Raw genomic sequence first — 17,232 nt, forward strand, 5'->3', positions numbered from 1 at the left:
TAAGAGGGACCAAGCAGAGGGATCACACTGGTGGCACTGGGAGACAAGAGGTGCTGGTCCTGGTCTGTCCCCGGGCTGCAGAACCCCCAGCACTGGGAGCAGAGGGGAGGTCCTGCCTCCCAGCCACCCCTGGGACACACGTGGGGGACCCTAAAAACTCCCAGAGGTGCTAAAAACCCCCACTGGGAGCCCGGGTTGGAGAGCAGAGCTGGGGAATGTGCCCCCATCCCCTCAGCCAGGCGTCCCCCTGCCTGAATCCTCCCTGAGGGGGGAAGAACCTCACACAGAGGCGGGGACTTGGGAGGTGCTCAGGGTTTTCTCGGAGCTGTCAGGATGAGGAGACAGGGAGTGTGTGGGGAGAGCTGGGAGCTGCTCCTGTCCCCCATGGATTACACTGTTAATGCCTAATCCATCACGTTAACAACCCTGACTCCCATTAATGTGATAACACTGCACAGAATTAAAGCCCGGAGTCAGGAGGGGAAGCAAATCCAACTCATATTAATGGGACTTACAGGGAAGGAGGGGAGAAATCCTCCAGTCCCATCCATCAGTCCCTGGGCAGGAACAAAGCCCAGCTGGGCTGGCCCGGCCCCGAGGAGGGGTCTCCATCCCCCAGGGAATGCTGGAACCATCAGGAGCGGGGTGCTTTGGAAGCAGGACATAATTTGGGGTGAGGAGCAGCAACCAGCCACCACCCCTCACCCTGAAGGTGCCCATCCCTGCTGGAGGCACTGGGAGCACTGGGAGCCGTGTCCCTGCAATGGGCTTTGCTGGTTCATGTTGTCATTCCACAGAGGGTGGGAATGAAGTTGTTGGGTTTGTTGGGCTTTTGCGGCTTTTTCCCCCCTGCCAAGAATGAATATTTGCGGGGGTTGTGCCGGGGTTGCATCTTGCTCCTCTTTCCAGGCACCACACAGGTCTCCCACGGTCCCAAAAAGCTCTGGCTCCCACCCTGCTCCCTCTGTGCCTCCCTCCTCCCTCCCAGCAGCTCCAGGTAGAGCCCTCTTTGTGCTGGAATGGCTGTGGAAGGGACAGCACCCCTCCATGTACCCCCCAAAAGCTGCCAGGGAAGAGCCACCTTCACCATCCCATCCCTCTCCCCTTGTCCTAAAGGGAAAATCCAAAAATCCAACCTCCCCTGCCCCCAAACCCACGGGCTGAGGGGGGAGGCCGACCAGGGGGATGGTTCCCGTGCCGTGCCCCTGATTTAAGGAGCTGCCAGGCTGTAAATTCCCCTGGAATAAATCCGAACTGAGAGGCCAGGTAGCTGCTGGCTGCTCCTGATAAGGCTGGAGCAGGGATGAGCTCCACAGTCAGTGCCTGCAGTGGGAATGCTGCTGGGATTAACCCCCGGGACACAAAGCTCAGGGTTCCTGCCCCATCCCTCCATCAGGTGGGTGCTGTGGCCGAGCAGATAAACGTGCTCAGGTAACTAGAGGTGGGTGTTCCCACGGGCAGCAGGCCCTGGGAAGGGGGATGAGGGTCTCTGTGGGAACACTGAGGAACTAAAACATGGGGAAAGCCGAGGGGAAGCTCTGCCTGTCCCTCCTGTGGCAGCTCTGGGGGCAAAAGCCCTCGGGTGTCACCTGGGTGGGGGCTGAGAAATCCTTCCCTCTGCCCCAGCCCAGCCCTGAGCCTGGGAAGGCAGGAGGGGGAGACAGTGGAGAGGCCAAAGAGCAGAAAGGAGAGCGGGGAGCAGATCCCTCTTCTGGCGGAGGGGATCCTTTCCCTCGGCTCGGCTCCGAGGTGCCGTTCAGGCGGGAGCCAAGGCAGGGATTTGCCTTCCTGGGACAGAGGCACCCGGCGATCATCCAGCCGATCAGACCCCCCTGTTCCCGCGGCTGGGATCCCCCTCCCAGCGCAGAGCAGGGGACAGAGGGACAGCGGGCTCTGCGCGCCGGGACTGCCACACCCCTGCAGGGACACGGCTGGGACACCCCGAGCAGCGAGCCCTGCCCCAAAGCAAAGCCCGGGCAGCTCAGGACACCCCTTCCCAGCGCTGGCTCCATTCAGGAGCCGTGAAAGCGCAGGAACATCCTGCTAAGTCACAGCCTACGTGTGGTTTTTTTCTTTCTAAAGAGAAGGCGAGGCAGGGAGAGCAAAGAGCAGGCAGAGAATAGGACGGGCAGGATGTTAACCGGGCAGCCTCGCTGATGTGTCTGCTCTGAGCTGCTGTTTGTCATCCTCCCCTTTCTCTCTGCCTGACCCTTCGCTCTGGAGGATTGTGCTCCTTTGTTCCCTCTGCCAAGGTGATGTGCCAGCTGTTTTCCAAAGGCCCTGGCTCCGGAGACGAGGATGTGTGGAAGGGGGGAGGCTCAGTGCTGTGCTCCCCAACATCACGGTGCTCCCCTCCCACTCCCGAGGCCTTTTATCACCTCGAGGTAGCAAAGCAAAGCCTCCTCCTCCTCCTCCTTCCCGCTTCCTTGGCCAGGACCCCCCATCTCTGGCCCTTGGAGGGCCCTGACCCCCAATCATGGATGGAGAGAGGGGTGAGAGGGTGGGGAGGAGGGAGACCCTGCAGTGAGGCCCCTGCCCAGGGGGCAGCAGGGGGGGCAGGGTGGTGGTGACCCCCATTCCCAGCCCCGGGGAGGGGGGGGCACAGGGACTGGAGGGCACCAAGGATGAGCAGGAAGGATGAGCAGGGTGCTGCTACCAGAGGAGCCTCCCATGGGAATGTCTAATTCCCTGCTTGGTTGGGGTCTGTGCACATGTGTGTGTGTGTGTGTGTGTGTGTGTGTGTGTGTGTGTGTGTGTGTGTGTGTGTGTGTGTGCAGTTCCTCCTGCAGACCCTGGGGGCACAGAGCAGCTGGGAGGGCCACCCCAATTTGGGTGGGCTCTCCTGGCTCCCTCCCCCTGGCAGCTGGTGGCTTGTCACCAAGGCACCTCGTCCCTGTGCCCCTGCAGCCCCACAGATGCCCCTCTCCCATCCCCAGGGTGGTCCCCCATCCAGGGAGGAGGCACCTTGTCCCTGCAGCCCCCCCGGGTGCCCCTCTCCCATCCCCACGGTCATCACCCATCGAGGGACCCCCTCCCCTCCCCAGAGCATCTCTCTCTCCCATCCTCGTGGCCATCACCCACCCAGGGACCCTCTCCCCTCCCCAGAGCATCCCTCTCTCCCATCCCCACGGTCACCATCCATCCAGGGACCCCCTCCCCTCCCCAGAGCATCCCTCTCTCCCATCCCCACGGTCACCATCCATCCAGGGACCCTCTCCCCTCCCCAGAGCATCCCTCCCTCCCAACCCCGCGGATGCAGCAGCGCAGGGACCCGGGGATGGTCCAGGGAAAGGACGGGGGGGGGCGTTTAGGAAGAGTGGGGGTCTCTCCTTTGCCTCTGCAGCCGCGGGGCGCCCCGGGGGTCCCCCGTTCAATCCAGGCAGGTGCATCCCCTCGGGAAGAAGGGCTGGATGGCGAGCCGGGGAGCCGGGGGAGGGGTGAGAGGGATACAGACGGTGACAAAGGCGGCGAGCGGGGGGGGGGGTGGTGGTCTCCGCAGGCCCCCTCGCAGCCCCCTGCCCCGGCGGAAGGGCGGGCGGTGGAAGGGCGTCCGCGGCTGCGCTGCCCCCGCGCCGAGCGCGGCCCCCGGTGCGGGCGGAGGGGGCGGGCAGGGCCGGGGGGGCGGGGAGGGGACGGCGGCACCGCCGGCTCGGCCCCTTCGCCGGGGCTCGGCGGAGCGCGGCCGCCCCTCGCCGCGCCCCCTCCCCGCCGCCCCGGCAGCCGGAGCTCGGCAGAAGCTCCTCCGGGAGCCCCGCGGAGCCGCCGAGCCCGGAGCGCGGAGCGGAGCCCGGCGGGGATGCGGGAGGCGGCGAGCGGCTGAGGAGGACCCGGCTCCGCGCCGGGCGGAGCACACCCCCTTCTTCCCTTCCTTTCCCTTCCAGCCCGCCGGATTTGGGATTTTACCTGCTCGCCTTGGGAATTATTATTATTATAATATATATATATATATATATATTATTATTTTTAATCCATCCTTTTTTTTTTTAAATTTTTAAATTTTTATTTTATTTTTTTGCACACGTGGAGGAGCGCGCGGATTTCCTAACATGATCTTGGCAAACGCCTTCTGCATCGTCCTCTTCGTAGGTGAGTGGTCCCGGCCGGGGTGCCCCGGGCTGGTCTGGGGGGGGGTCGAGGGGTGGTGGCTGTCGCCTGGCCGAGGTGGCGTGTCCCCCCCACCCCCGGGGTGAGAGGCTGCGGGGGCTGAGAGCGGGACCGACCCCCTGCGAGCCGGCGCTGCGGCAGGAGGGGGACGCGGCGAGGGGCTTAACTGAGGGCAACTCGATTCTCCTGCTCCCTGTAAACTTAAAACGGGGAGGGGGACACGGGGGACGAGGGGGACACAACCCCAAGCAGCCGCCGCCTCTGGCAGCGCATGGAGCGAGCGGGATCATCCACCGGCACAGCCCTGCTCGTCTCCGATCCTTCTCGTCAGCCAGCAGGGATTTGCGTTTTGGGGGGATATTTGCCCCTCTCGCCCCCTCCCACCCGTGTGGTGCCCTCCCAGTGCTGCTCCCCACCCCACGCCCTTCCAAAGGCTGGGAACGCGGCGCGGGGAATGGGCTGGGAAAGTTGAGCCCGTGGCATGTCTCGTGTGCGTGGGGAACCGCCGTCCCCGCGGCTGGAATCGCGCGTGGTGCCCGAGAGAGGGAGCGCGGCTGAGTTCCCGGGGAGCTTTGTCTGCGCCGGGAGACGCTTCCCATTTATTTCTAGGGCAGCCTCCCACGGGAGGTGCAGCTGGAAAAGGGAGGGGGGAGACGGGACCCACAGACTGGGGTCTGGGGTTTGGGGTGAAAAGGAGGCAGGTGGGAAATGTCCGGTTTTTTGCCCTCCTTGCCGTGGCTCCATCTGTGCCCGTGCCGTGCTCCCGATGCCATCCCAGATTCCCGGCCCCTCCGTGGGTTCCCGGTCTATGATCCCAGCCCCCCGTGGGTTCCCGGGGTGTGATCTCAGCTCTCTCTGGGTTCCCGGGGTGTGATCCCAGTTGTCTTTGGGTTCCCGGTCTGTGATCTCAGCCCCCCATGGGTTCCTGCTGTGTGATCCCAGCCCCCCGTGGGTTCCCGGGGTGTGATCCCAGCTCTCTTTGGGTTCCCGGGGTGTGATCCCAGCTCCCTGCAGCACCGAGCACCCGGAAAACTCTGCTGAGCCTCTGCTGGGCTGGCGGGTGTCACCGTCCTGCGGGGACAGGGAGAAGGGACAGGGAGCTGCTGGGGGAGACTTGAAGGTTGGCAGAGCCGACCCCGCTCCAGAGGGACGTGGAGCTCGGCTCCGCTCCCTGCCTGGAATGGGGGTGAGGGGCTCTTCCCCTCCCTGCTCCCGGCGCGATCCCTGGGATCGAAGGGGTGCTGTGGGGTGGGGAGGGGTCAGCTGGTGCCTCCCACGCCTTTGTGTGGGGTGGGACACAGGCCCGAGCCCCGGTTTGGGGGTACCCTCTCCCAGGGAGTGCCGGGGGGCACGAGCTGTGCCCTCTGAGATACAGAGACAAGGGGGCACGAGTGGGCAGGGGAGAAAAGGGGGGCTCCATCCCGGCTGGGGGGCCAGATGTGTGCATGCCTGAGGCGACGCTGGACGTCTCATGGTGACACTTTGGGGGGCTGGGACCTCCAGGGGGGACAGGGACCTCCAGGGTGCCCCACTGGAGACATCCAGACTGGGGTCCAGCTGCCCTGCATGAAAGCAGAACCCCCCTGCCCCCCCATTCCTGGGTGCCCCAAAGGTTTTGTGGGTGCCGGGGGGGGGGGGGGGAGCTGCATCCCCAAATCCCGAGGAGCTGGAGCACCCCAGATCCAGGGATGTTGTACCCCCAGGGATGGGGTGACCACCCAAGGGTCCTGGTGCAGAGAACACCCAGCTCTGCACATCTGGGATCATTCCCAAGGAGCCAAAGCAGCCCCCTGGCTCTGGGAGGCTGCGTGTTCCGGAGGGAGCCTTTTTTGGGGGCGAGTTGCGAGAGGAGAAATATTTCCCTCTCCCGAAGGTCTGTGGCAGAACCGGCAGAAGAAAACGTGTCTTAAGAGCTCGGGAAAGAGGCTGCTGGTGCGGGGAGGAAAAGGGGCCATCTCCTTGTGTGCTGGCAGAGCCTTGTGCATCTGCCTGCAAATCCTCGCCGAGCTCCGACACCCCGGAGACTGCCGAGGATTAGCTTGGAATTCTCTGCAGATGTTTCATGGATGGGAGTTTAGGGAGGGTGGCTCTGTCAGGCGAGGTTTTTTTGGTGGAAGGGGGGTTAAAAAATCCCCCCCCTGGGTCTCCCCCTCCATGCAGACTCCCCACCCCGTGCCTCGGTGGGGCTGCAGGGCCGGGAAGGGAAGGGGGGGATCCAGGAAAAGCCCACGGAGGTGGCAGCCGGGGCTGATTCCTGCTGGATTTGGAGGGGCCAGGCTGTGCTGTGCAGGCTGGGAGCGTGAGGAAGGGCTGTGCCTGCCCTTCCTCCTCCGGTGGGGTGGCTCTGCGCTCCGGGCTCCGCTGGCATTCCCGGCTGGATGGTGTGGGATGCTGCAGGAGCCCTCCCAGGGAGGCCGAGGGGCTCACAGATCCCTGTTCCCTGCGAGATCATGGAAACAAGGTGGAAAAAGCCAGGAGGACGGGGCCAGCTCGCCACCAGCACACATCCCTGCTGGCTCCCAGCGGGTGGATTTACTGTTGGGCTTCCCAATCCGGCACTGGGATGTGCACGAGGATATTCCAGGTGGTCCAGCGCCTTTTGCAGCAGGGCGAGGATGTCTCCCTTCCCTACCTGCCTGCCAGCACCTCTGGTTCCTGCCTGGGAGGCCCATGGATCCAGCCAGGAGGCAGGAATGTGGCTGTTTGGGAAGAGGCTTCGTGGCATCGGCTGGAGAAGATGGAATTTGGAGCTGAGACCTGGCCCAGGGCAGAGGGATTTGGGATGAGCACCAGCTGGATCTGACACCGAATGGGCGAGGATGGCACATGGTGGAGCTGTGGGATGGCTCTGGAGCTGTGGGATGGCTCTCCACGTCCCCCTGGAGCTGTGGAATGGTTCTCCATGCCCCCCTGGAGCTGTGGGATGGCTCTCCATGCCCCCCTGTAGCTGTGGGATGGCTCTCCATGTCCCCCTGGAGCTGTGGGATGGCTCTCCATGTCCCTCTGGAGCTGTGGGATGGCTCTCCACGTCCCCCTGGAGCTGTGGGATGGCTCTCCATGTCCCTCTGGAGCTGTGGGATGGCTCTCCACGTCCCCCTGGAGCTGTGGGATGGCTCTCCATGCCCCCTGGAGCTGTGGGATGGCTCTCCATGTCCCTCTGGAGCTGTGGGATGGCTCTCCATGTCCCTCTGGAGCTGTGGGATGGCTCTCCATGTCCCCCTGGAGCTGTGGGATGGCTCTCCACGTCCCCCTGGAGCTGTGGGATGGCTCTCCATGCCCTGGAGTGGTTGCCCTGCAGCCACAGCAGGCTCAGGTTGTCTGGATGCCTCAGGCTGGGCTTTCCCAGCGTGTGAAGCTGCAGAGCCCCTTCCAGCATCATTCCAAAGCGTGGTGAAGATCCAGCATTCCTGCCCCCAGGAGCGTTCGGGGCTGCCTGTTCCTCCTCCAGCAGCCCGGGCCGTGTGCCAGGAGTGTGCCTGCATGGATCCTGCCTGCCTCCCGTGTGGAATACAATCCTGACAGGCCAGGGATGGCCTTCCCAAGGGTGGATCTACCGTGGGTTACCCAGACCCCTGCGAGCCTGTTTGGGATCGTCGGCTGAAGCCCAGGAGGGATCTGTGGGATCTGTTCCTTGGACTGTCCACGGGCAGTGGAGCTGCTTCCACCTGGGCTGCTGCTGCTGCCCACCCTGCTCCTTCCCCCCTGCCCCCCCAGAGCCCCTCGAGTGTCCCCTCTGGCACAGGACCGAGGGGGGCAGAGCTGGGTGTGGCCACTTGCCCCTCTGGCCACTCCTTCCCACGGGATGCAGGAGGCAGGGGACAAATGCCCAGCCCAGAGTGGTGGCAGGGGACAAATGTCCAGCCCAGAGTGGTGACAGGGGACAAATGTCCAGCCCGGGGTGGTGACAGAGGACAAATGTCCAGCCCAGAGTGGTGACAGGGGACAAATGCCCAGCCCAGAGTGGTGACAGAGGACAAATGTCCAGCCCAGGGTGGTGACAGGGGACAAATGTCCAGCCCAGGGTGGTGGCAGAGCACAAATGTCCAGCCCAGGGTGGTGACAGGGCACAAATGCCCAGCCCAGGGTGGTGACAGGGCACAAATGTCCAGCCCAGGGTGGTGGCAGAGCACAAATGTCCAGCCCAGGGTGGTGGCAGGGCACAAATGCCCAGCCCAGGGTGGTGGCAGAGGACAAATGTCCAGCCCAGGGTGGTGGCAGGGCAGAAATGTCCAGCCCAGGGTGGTGGCAGAGGACAAATGTCCAGCCCAGGGTGGTGGCAGGGCAGAAATGTCCAGCCCAGGGTGGTGGCAGAGGACAAATGTCCAGCCCAGGGTGGTGGCAGGGCACAAATGTCCAGCCCAGGGTGGTGACAGGGGACAAATGTCCAGCCTGGGGTGGTGGCAGGGGCCCATCCCTGCCTGTTGGGAGCCGCCTGTGTGTCCTGGTGGGCAAGGGGGGGACACGGGTGGCCCTTGTCACATTCCTGTAGGTGTCACTGTCCCCCTGCCAGACCTGGGCTGGGAAGGGGCTGGGAGCTGGAGGCCGAGATTCCCATGGGATGGGAATGCTGCTCCTCACGGGATGGGAATATGGGAATGCTGCTCTTCGGGGGGCAGGGACAGGCGCTCACCAAGGGGGGTCCCCCTGTCCATCACCCTCTGGGGGGTGCTGGTGCTGCACAGAGCAGGGCTCCCCCCTCTCCATCACCCTCTGGAGCAGCCCAGGGTGCCCTCCAGGTCCTGCCATGCCCGTTTTTGCCTGTTCTAGGGCTTTCCCTGGAATCTGGCAGTCAGGGGGTCGGGAGTGACAGGAGTGCCCACCCTGGTGCAGGCTGAGGGGGGACCACTGCTGCCTGTCCCCAGCTCCCCCTGCACCCACCAGGGGCTGTGCCCAGGGCTGGCTTGGCAAGGATCGATTCCCAAAAGGAAAAGAGAAGGAGAAGACAATGGGAACGGTGTGAGAGCTGCGGGAATGCTGAGGCAGGAGGGGAGGGCACAGAGCTGGGGCTAAGAGTGGGCACTGGCCCTGCAGGGGCAGCAGGGACAGTTGCCACCCTGAGGGATGGCTGGCACGGGGGGGGATGCAGGAGGCCATGCCAGGGGGAAGAGCCTGTGCCAAGCCACAGCTTCCCTGCCGAGCTCCGTTGCTCCCAACCCCGTGGGTCAGACGCCCAAAAAATCCTGAAAAATCCTGTGAGGGGGCTGACAATGATGAGCAGCTCAAAGAAAAGCCCCGAGAGCAGCGTGTGAAGGGAGCTGGGATGGAATTCCTGCTTCCATGGGCTCCGTGGGCTCCCTGTCCCCCAGCACCGGGGCTGGGAATGCGCCGAGGTCACGGATTTGCCGGGTTGGTTTAATAGGAAACAGGAGGTTCCTGGGGCATCACGTGGGGCTGGGAGTTGAGGGGTTGGGTTAACCCTCCACCTTCCCATTCCACACCCTGGGGCACCTCCTGGCTCCTGGGGTGCCTGGTGACGTCCCTGGGAGTGTCCAGGGCCAGGCTGGATGGCACTTGGAGCAGCCTGGGATAGTGGGAGGTGTCCCTGCCCGTGGCAGGGGGTGGAATGAGATCCTGGAATCCCAGAGTGCTGTGGGTTGGAAGGGACCTTCAATTCATCCAGTCCCACCCCCTGCCATGGGCAGAGACATCTCCTACTGGAGCCCAGGTTGCTCCAAGCTGGTCTTGGACACTTCCAGGGATGGGGCAGCCACAGCTTCTCTGGGAAATCCATTCCAGGGCCTCCCCACCCTCCCAGGGAGGAATTTCTTCCCTTCATCCAACCTAAATTTCTCCTCTTTCAGTTCGACCCCTTCAAGGTCCTTTCTAACCCAAACCATTCCATGATTCCGTGGCACATCCAGGCTAATTTCAGGCGTGATGGAACAATCCTCTCCCTCCCTGGAGCAGCCCGAAGGTGTCCCCACCAGGAACCTCATCCCAGGGCAGAGGAGGGGTAGGGACTGAGCTCTGCTCTGGGGGGACCAGGGACAGCACCCAGGGAACAGCTGGAGCTGTGCCAGGGCAGGGTCAGGTTGGATCCCAGGACAAGGTTCTTCCCCCAGAGGGTGGTTGGGCACTGCCCAGGCTCCCCAGGGCAGTGGGCACAGCCCCAAGGCTGCCAGAGCTCCAGGAGGGTTTGGATGATCCTCTGGGGCACAGGGGGTCACTCTGTCCTGTGCAGGGCTGAGGGTTGGACTGGATGCTCCTTGGGGGTCCCTCCCAGCTCAGGATACTCTGATTTCAAAACCTGCTAAAAAAATCACGTTTTTGAAAATCTGGTGAAACTTGAGGCCTCTGTTCCACCAGCTTTCAAAACTCTGGGAGCATTTCTGCACCCCAAGGCAGAGGAGCATGCAGGGGTGCCCAGCCCTGTGGGTGAGGATGTCACAGAGCCCAGCTGAGAGTCAGCACCCACTTACCTACCACCCTTAACTCCCACCGGAAAAGAATCACCTTGTCCTTGGAATTTAGGAAGAAATTCTTCCCAGAGAAGGTGCTCAGCCATTGGAATGGGCTGCCCAGGGAAGGGGTGGATTCTCCATCCCTGGAGGTTTTTAAGGTGAGCCTGGATGTGGCATCAGTGCCATGGGCTGGGAACCACGGCGGGGTTGGATCAAGGGTTGGACTGGATGATCTCGGAGGTCCCTTCCAACCCAGCTGATTCTGGGATTCAATGATTTCTGCACCCCAAGGCAGAGAGGTCCGTGGGGGTGCCCAGCCCTGTGGGGACGGACCGGGGTGAGGGTGTCCCAGAGCCCAGCTGAGGGTCAGCACCCGTTTACCTCCCGCCCTTAACTTCCACCAGAAAACAATCACCTTACCCTTGGAGAGAGGGGAGAAGTGGGAGTCGTTCCAACTCAGTGAGGACAGTTTAAAATTCGCGTAAAACCGGGAACGACCCGGGGCGGCGGGGGGGGGGGAGGGAGGGAACACGACACCTTCCCGCCCCATCTCCGCCCTCCCTCACCTCCGTGTGCCCTCCTCTCTGCCCCTCCCCGTCCCAGACGAGATGCTGCGCTGCCTGGGAGCCGCCGCCCCCCCCCCGGGCTCGGCGGGGCAGGACCCCCGCGGCTGGAGGGTGCCCGTGGACTGCGTGCGGGCCAACGAGCTGTGCGCGGGCGAGCCCGGCTGCAGCGCCCGCTACCGCACCCTGCGCCAGTGCCTGGCCGGGCGCGACAGGAACACCATGCTGGCCAACAAGGAGTGCCAGGCAGCCCTGGAGGTGCTGCAGGAGAGCCCCCTGTACGACTGCCGCTGCAAGAGGGGCATGAAGAAGGAGCTTCAGTGCCTTCAGATCTACTGGAGTATACACCTGGGGCTGACCGAAGGTGAGGGCGGGGTAGGGGTGGTTGGAGGAGGGAGGGGAGTCTGGGGGAAGTGGGGTGGGTGGGGTTTGGGTGGCTCAGGTAAGGCGGGTGGGTACCTCAAGTGGGGCAGGGGGGTACCCCAGGTAGGGCAGGTGAGCTTCTTTACACCAGGTAAGGGAGATGGGCACCCTGGGTAGGGCAGGTGGGTACCCTGGGTGGGGCAGGTGAGCTTCTTTACCCCAGGTAAGGGAGATTGGCACCCCGGGTAGGGCAGGTGGGTACCTCAGATAAGGGAGATGGGCACCCCAGGTAGGGCAGGTGAGCTCCTTTACCCAGGTAAGGGAGATGGGCACCCCAGGTAGGGCAGGTGAGCTCCTTTACCCCAGGTAGGGCAGGTGGGCACCCCAGGTAGGGCAGGTGGGCACCCCAGGTAGGGCAGGGGGGTACCCCTGGTAAAGCAAATGGATTCCCCAGGTAGAGGAGATGGGCACTTCAACTAGGGCAGATGGGCACCCCAGATAGGGAAGGTGAGCTCCCAGGTAAGGGAGATGGGCACCCCAGGTAAGGCAGGTGAGCATCCCAGGTAGGGCAGGTGAGCTCCCCAGGTAGGGCAGGTGAGCTCCCCAGGTAGGGCAGGTGAGCTCCCCAGGTAGGGCAGGTGAGCTCCCCAGGTAAGGCAGGTGAGCATCCCAGGTAAGGCAGGTGAGCTCCCAGGTAAGGGAGATGGGCACCCCAGGTAGGGCAGGTGAGCATCCCATTCCCAGAAGATGCTCATGGGGGTTGAGCTGCCCAAGACGGGCACGGGGTGTCCCTGTGGAAGGTGTCCCTGCCCGTGGGAGGGGGTCGGAAGGAGATTTTTTTAGGGTCCTTTTCCAACCCAAACCAGTCTGAGATTCTGGGGGAAAGGTGTGCTGGAGGATGGGAAAGGTGTGCTGGAGGATGGGAAAGGTGTGCTGGAGGATGGGAAAGGTGTGCCTGTGGATGGGAAAGGTGTGCCTGAGGATGGGTAAGGTGTGCCTGAGGATGGGTAAGGTGTGCCTGAGGATGGGTAAGGTGTGCCTGAGGATGGGTAAGGTGTGCCTGAGGATGGGAAAGGTGTGCCTGAGGATGGGAAAGGTGTGCCTGAGGATGGGAAAGGTGTACTGGAGGCTGGAGGAGCTGTTCCCGAGGCTGGGGGAGCTGTACCCCAGCTCACAGCCCCCCTGGGTGAAATCCCCTCCAAATCTGGGTCAGCACAGGAAGCTGCGAGCCCAAAACCCGTCCCAGAGCAGGAATTAATCCTTAATTGTTTTCTCCCCCTCATTAACAGCCTTCATTGAGCAGCTTCCCAGGGCTTTGCAAGCATGAATGAGGGACGTTTTTAAGGGCTTGCTGGGTACTCCAGGAGCTGTACCTGGAGGAGGAGGAGGAGGTGGGAAGAGAAGTGATTATGCCAAGTCTTAGGGAGAGGTGGAAGCTCTGGGGCGAGCCAGCAGCTCGTTGCTTCAATGTGCAGCGAGGAACCCGAAGCAGATCCTGATCTTGTGGCGTTTTAGCCAAGATTTCGGGGCTGGTGTCCTCCCAGCTGGGGAATGTCCCCTGTCCCTGCCCTCGGGGAGGGCTGCTCTGGCTCCAGCCTCGTTCCTGGGGGTTAATTGTATCTCCAGGCAGGTCCAGTGCCCTTTTAATGCTCCGTAATTTCCCTGGCAAAGCAGCAGGAGTCAAGCTGGGGTTTAATTATTCATTGCAATGCACCGGGAGGTTACTGTGCTTCCTAAACGCGCTTTAATCAAGGTGCTGTTTGTCATCGGGGCACGTGGAAACCCGGGGAGCTGGAGGAGGGGCTGGGAATGGCCTGGAGAAGGACCCTCCGGGCTGCCCGGAGCCTGTTCCCTTCCCTGTGCCCCCAAAGAGCATCACCCTGGGGACAGCAGGCACGGGGGGATGGGCTGGACCCTGCGGGAGGTGGACACAGCCCAGCCCGGCGTCTCTCCCTCCCAGATTTCCAAGGACTGTCAGGGTGCCTTCTCCCTCCCAGATTTCCAAGGAATGCCACTGAGGAGCCGCTGGGCTTGGAGCAAACCCTCCTGCCCTGCTCCCTGTCCCTCTCCCTCCCAGATTTCCAAGGAATGCCACTGAGCTGCAGGGCTCAGAGAAAACCCTCCTGCCCCGCTCCCTGTCCCTCTTTGGCCTCCCAGATTTCCAAGGAATGTCAGGGTGTCTCTCCCTCCCAGATTTCCAAGGAATGTCAGGGTGTCTCTCCCTCCCAGATTTCCAAGGAATGTCAGGGTGCCTTCTCCCTCCCAGATTTCCAAGGAATGCCACTGAGGAGCCACTGGGCTCAGAGCAAACCCTCCTGCCCTGCTCCCTGTCCCTCTTTGGCCTCCCAGATTTCCAAGGAATGTCAGGGTGTCTCTCCCTCCCAGATTTCCAAGGAATGCCACTGAGGAGCTGCAGGGCTCGGAGCAAACCCTCCTGCCCTGCTCCCTGTCCCTCTCCCTCCCAGATTTCCAAGGAATGCCACTGAGGAGCCGGTGGGCTTGGAGCAAACCCTCCTGCCCTGCTCCCTTTCCCTCTCCCTCCCAGATTTCCAAGGAATGTCAGGGTGTCTCTCCCTCCCAGATTTCCAAGGAATGTCAGGGTGCCTTCTCCCTCCCAGATTTCCAAGGAATGCCACTGAGGAGCCGCTGGGCTCGGAGCAAACCCTCCTGCCCTGCTCCCTGTCCCTCTTTGGCCACCCAGGCTTTGGAGTGGCTCCCTAATCCCGCGGGATAAACGCTGCTGCCTCGGGCCGGGAATAACCCCCGGGATGCACCCCTGGGACACAGCAGGCTCCATCCTGGCTCCCCATCCCACAGGGATCCTGGGGAAGGGATGCCCCAACACTCCTGGATCGATGCTCCAGCTGCTGCTCAGCCTCAACCGGGGCTTTCAAAGTCCGGCCATCGATTAATTTTATAGATACATATATATTTTATGTATTTTTTCCTGTGGTTTGGGGAGAGAATTTCCTCTCCTGAGGGCCGTGGCTGGTTGTCCTGAAATCGGCTTTTTTTTTTTTTTTTTTTCTGGGGTTTAACCTGGCAAAAGCACGGGGGTTTTTTTTCCCTGAAATCCAAGATGGGAGAAGGGGGATTTGCCCCCGGCCTGGATCACGCTCAGGTTCCCTCTGGAAGGTGTGGGTTGTGGTGGATGAGGCCCTGGAGTGCAGGGTGGGGACACTCTGGGGCTCTCAGAGGATGAGGGTCTGCACCCCCCCCCACTGAAATATTCCTATTTTCCCAAGGAACGGGGTGGAAAACCATCTTACAGTGGGTTTTTAGGCAAATGGGGGGTTTGGAACAACAATAAAACAACGCAGAGCTGAGCACAGCCCCTCAAACCTCCAGCCTGCAGCTGGCCCAGGCTGGGGGGCCGTGACCAGGGAATCCCCATCCCCTTTCAAATCCCAATTCCCCAATTCCTGGAGCCGCTCCCAACCCCGGCTGGGACAGGGAGCTGAGCTGGCAGCAGGACCCACCCACCCCCTCCCCAGCAGCCAGAGCCGACCTGAACCTCTCCAAAATCAGCTTTTCCTCGTGTTTCAGGCTTTTTTTTTTTAAAGCCTTTTTGGCTTCCCCCCATTCCCAAATCCCAGGCTGGTGGGGGGGGGGTGGTGTTTGCCCGTGCCAAGATCATTTCCCTTGTGGGTTTTAATTTACTTTTCCTCCCTCCCTCCCTTCCTTCTCTCCCTTTCCTCCCACGGCAGGAGAAGAATTTTATGAAGCTTCCCCCTACGAGCCGGTCACCTCTCGTCTCTCTGATATATTCAGACTCGCTTCAATTTTCTCAGGTAATAAAAGCAACACGCTCTGGCTCCTTTATCTTCCCCCTTGCCCGGGGAACACAGACCTGCCACCGAGAGAGCTCCCTGGCAGGGAAAACCTGCAGCTCCTCCCCTCCCCGGGGCTTGTCCTGTAGCTCCTGCAGCTCCTCCAGCTGCTTTCCTGCCCCTCTCGTCACCCATCACCCCGAATCTGGTGCCCTGGGCATCGATCTGGGGGGGGCACCAGGCCTCTGGGGTGCTGGAGGGGGGTGGAGGGGCTGGATCCCGCCTGCTGGTGCATTTTGGGGCAGATCCTCTCGGTTTCAGCCCTCCCTAGGCTGGGATTTAGGTTTTTTTTTACCGCCCGGATTCAACCGCGGATTTACAGGAGATTGCTGAGGTTGGGCTGGAGAGGCTGAAATTCCCCTAAATCCCTGATTTCCCTCGTCCCCAGCATCAAGGTGGGGAGGAGGGGGGTGGCACAGACCCCCTGTTCCACATCTTTTGGAAGATTTGGGACCCTCGGGATGCCTCATATTTGGGAGGGGCTGAGGGGGGACCCTCTTTGCTGTCCCTCCCGGGGGGGTGGCCTGGAGCTGAGCTCTGGAATGCTGCTGGGAGAGGGATGCTGAGCCCTTTGGAGCATCTCCGTGCCCCTTGGAGCATCTCTGTGCCTCCTCCCACCCCCCGAGGATCCCAAACTCTGCCACCCGTCCTCGGCAACTTCTTTTTTGCCATCCATTTCCATGACAACCTTCCCTCTGCCGCCCCCCACCCCCTTCCCAAATTAGGTCAGCAGTGCCTTGGCTTCTCCTCGCTCTTTCTCCTCCTCACCCTTCCCCCCAAAACCCTCCTCCCCGTGGGGTTTGGGGGGCGGTGGAGGATGTCCCCGTGTCCCCAGATGTCGTGGTGTGAACTCGGGGGGTCGTGCAGCCCCTCCCGGAGCCCCCCCAGCTCACCTGAGGACCCCCCTGAGCAGGGCTGGAACAGTTCATCCCCCTCCCCCCCCCTCTCTGCCGGGTTTGAGCCCCCCGAGGTGGATTTTCCCGGGATTGGGATGTTTGGGATGTTTGGGATGAGGCTGCCGGCCCCCACCCCCGGGATCACATCGGCGTCAGGGAAATATTTGAGCTGCTGGAAAGTAGGAAAAGCAAAAAAGAGAGTGGGGCGGGGGGTTGAACCCTCCCGGGCTGATTTATTGACACCGGCAGAGCTCGTCCGGTGATTTTGGGGCTGGGGGAAGGGGGGCTCCGTGCTGCGGGCTCGGGGCTTCTCCCACCCCTTCCCTGCCCCCCTGGCCGGGGCTGGGGGGGTGCGAGCAGCCCGCTGGTGCCCCCCCGGGACCCCCAGCCCCGACCTGAGCGCCGGGGGTGAAGCAAACGAGCTGTTAGGGCTGGTTGTTGTGGAGAACGAGCTGCCGCTAATTGCCTGGGAGGGGGAGAGCCGGGGGGATTAGAGGACCATGGTGCATGAAAGGAGGGGCTGCGAGCCTCGTGTGAGCCGTGGGCAGTGTGCCAGGGCACCAGGAGCCAGCACTGACCCTCCCCCGGGCAGGGATCCGTGCTCCAGGATCCCCCCGAGGGGCAGAGCAGCCCGGGATCCCCCCAGTGCCAAGGGGGGGCCAAGCACAGCCCGTGGGGAGAAGGAAGAGGCTCCAGCTGCAAATCCGGCCCTGTGGGCACCAACACCCAAGAGCTGGGTGGGCATCAGGCCCCCCCGGGCTCAGCCCCATCACCCTCCTCCTCCTCTTGCTCTGTCCCTGCCCCTGTCCCGCACTGAGGGGCCACCAGGGCCTGCAGAGGGGATGACAAGTGGCCCCAGGCCCCCTGCCCAGCCCCTCGGCCCCCCATTTCCTCCCCTGCTCGTGAAACTTTCATGCCTTTCGTGCTTTATTAATGAGCTCCCCAGAAACCCCATTAAAATGCAGCCAGGTCCCTGCAGGTCCCCGGGCAGGGCAGGAGTGATGAGATGCTCAGGGGGGTTTAGACAATAAGCTGGCACTTCCCACAGATCCCAAAATCCCGGCTTTGTGCCAGA

At 62.4% G+C, this 17,232-nt stretch overlaps 1 protein-coding gene across 1 annotated transcript in view; it reads left to right on the forward strand.

Annotated features, from left to right (window-relative positions):
• The first annotated feature begins 3,962 nt into the window (after nucleotides 1-3,962).
• The window catches only part of GFRA2 (GDNF family receptor alpha 2), a 29,222-nt gene continuing 15,952 nt past the window's right edge, over nucleotides 3,963-17,232 (forward strand). The window contains exons 1-3 of the mRNA XM_032712464.1: nucleotides 3,963-4,086; nucleotides 11,109-11,432; nucleotides 15,139-15,222. Coding sequence (XP_032568355.1) covers nucleotides 4,047-4,086; nucleotides 11,109-11,432; nucleotides 15,139-15,222 — 448 coding nt within the window. The 5' untranslated portion in view covers nucleotides 3,963-4,046. The remainder of the gene's footprint in view (nucleotides 4,087-11,108; nucleotides 11,433-15,138; nucleotides 15,223-17,232) is intronic.

This window comes from Chiroxiphia lanceolata, chromosome 28 (genome assembly GCF_009829145.1).
Source record: "Chiroxiphia lanceolata isolate bChiLan1 chromosome 28, bChiLan1.pri, whole genome shotgun sequence".
Classification (NCBI taxonomy): domain Eukaryota; kingdom Metazoa; phylum Chordata; class Aves; order Passeriformes; family Pipridae; genus Chiroxiphia; species Chiroxiphia lanceolata.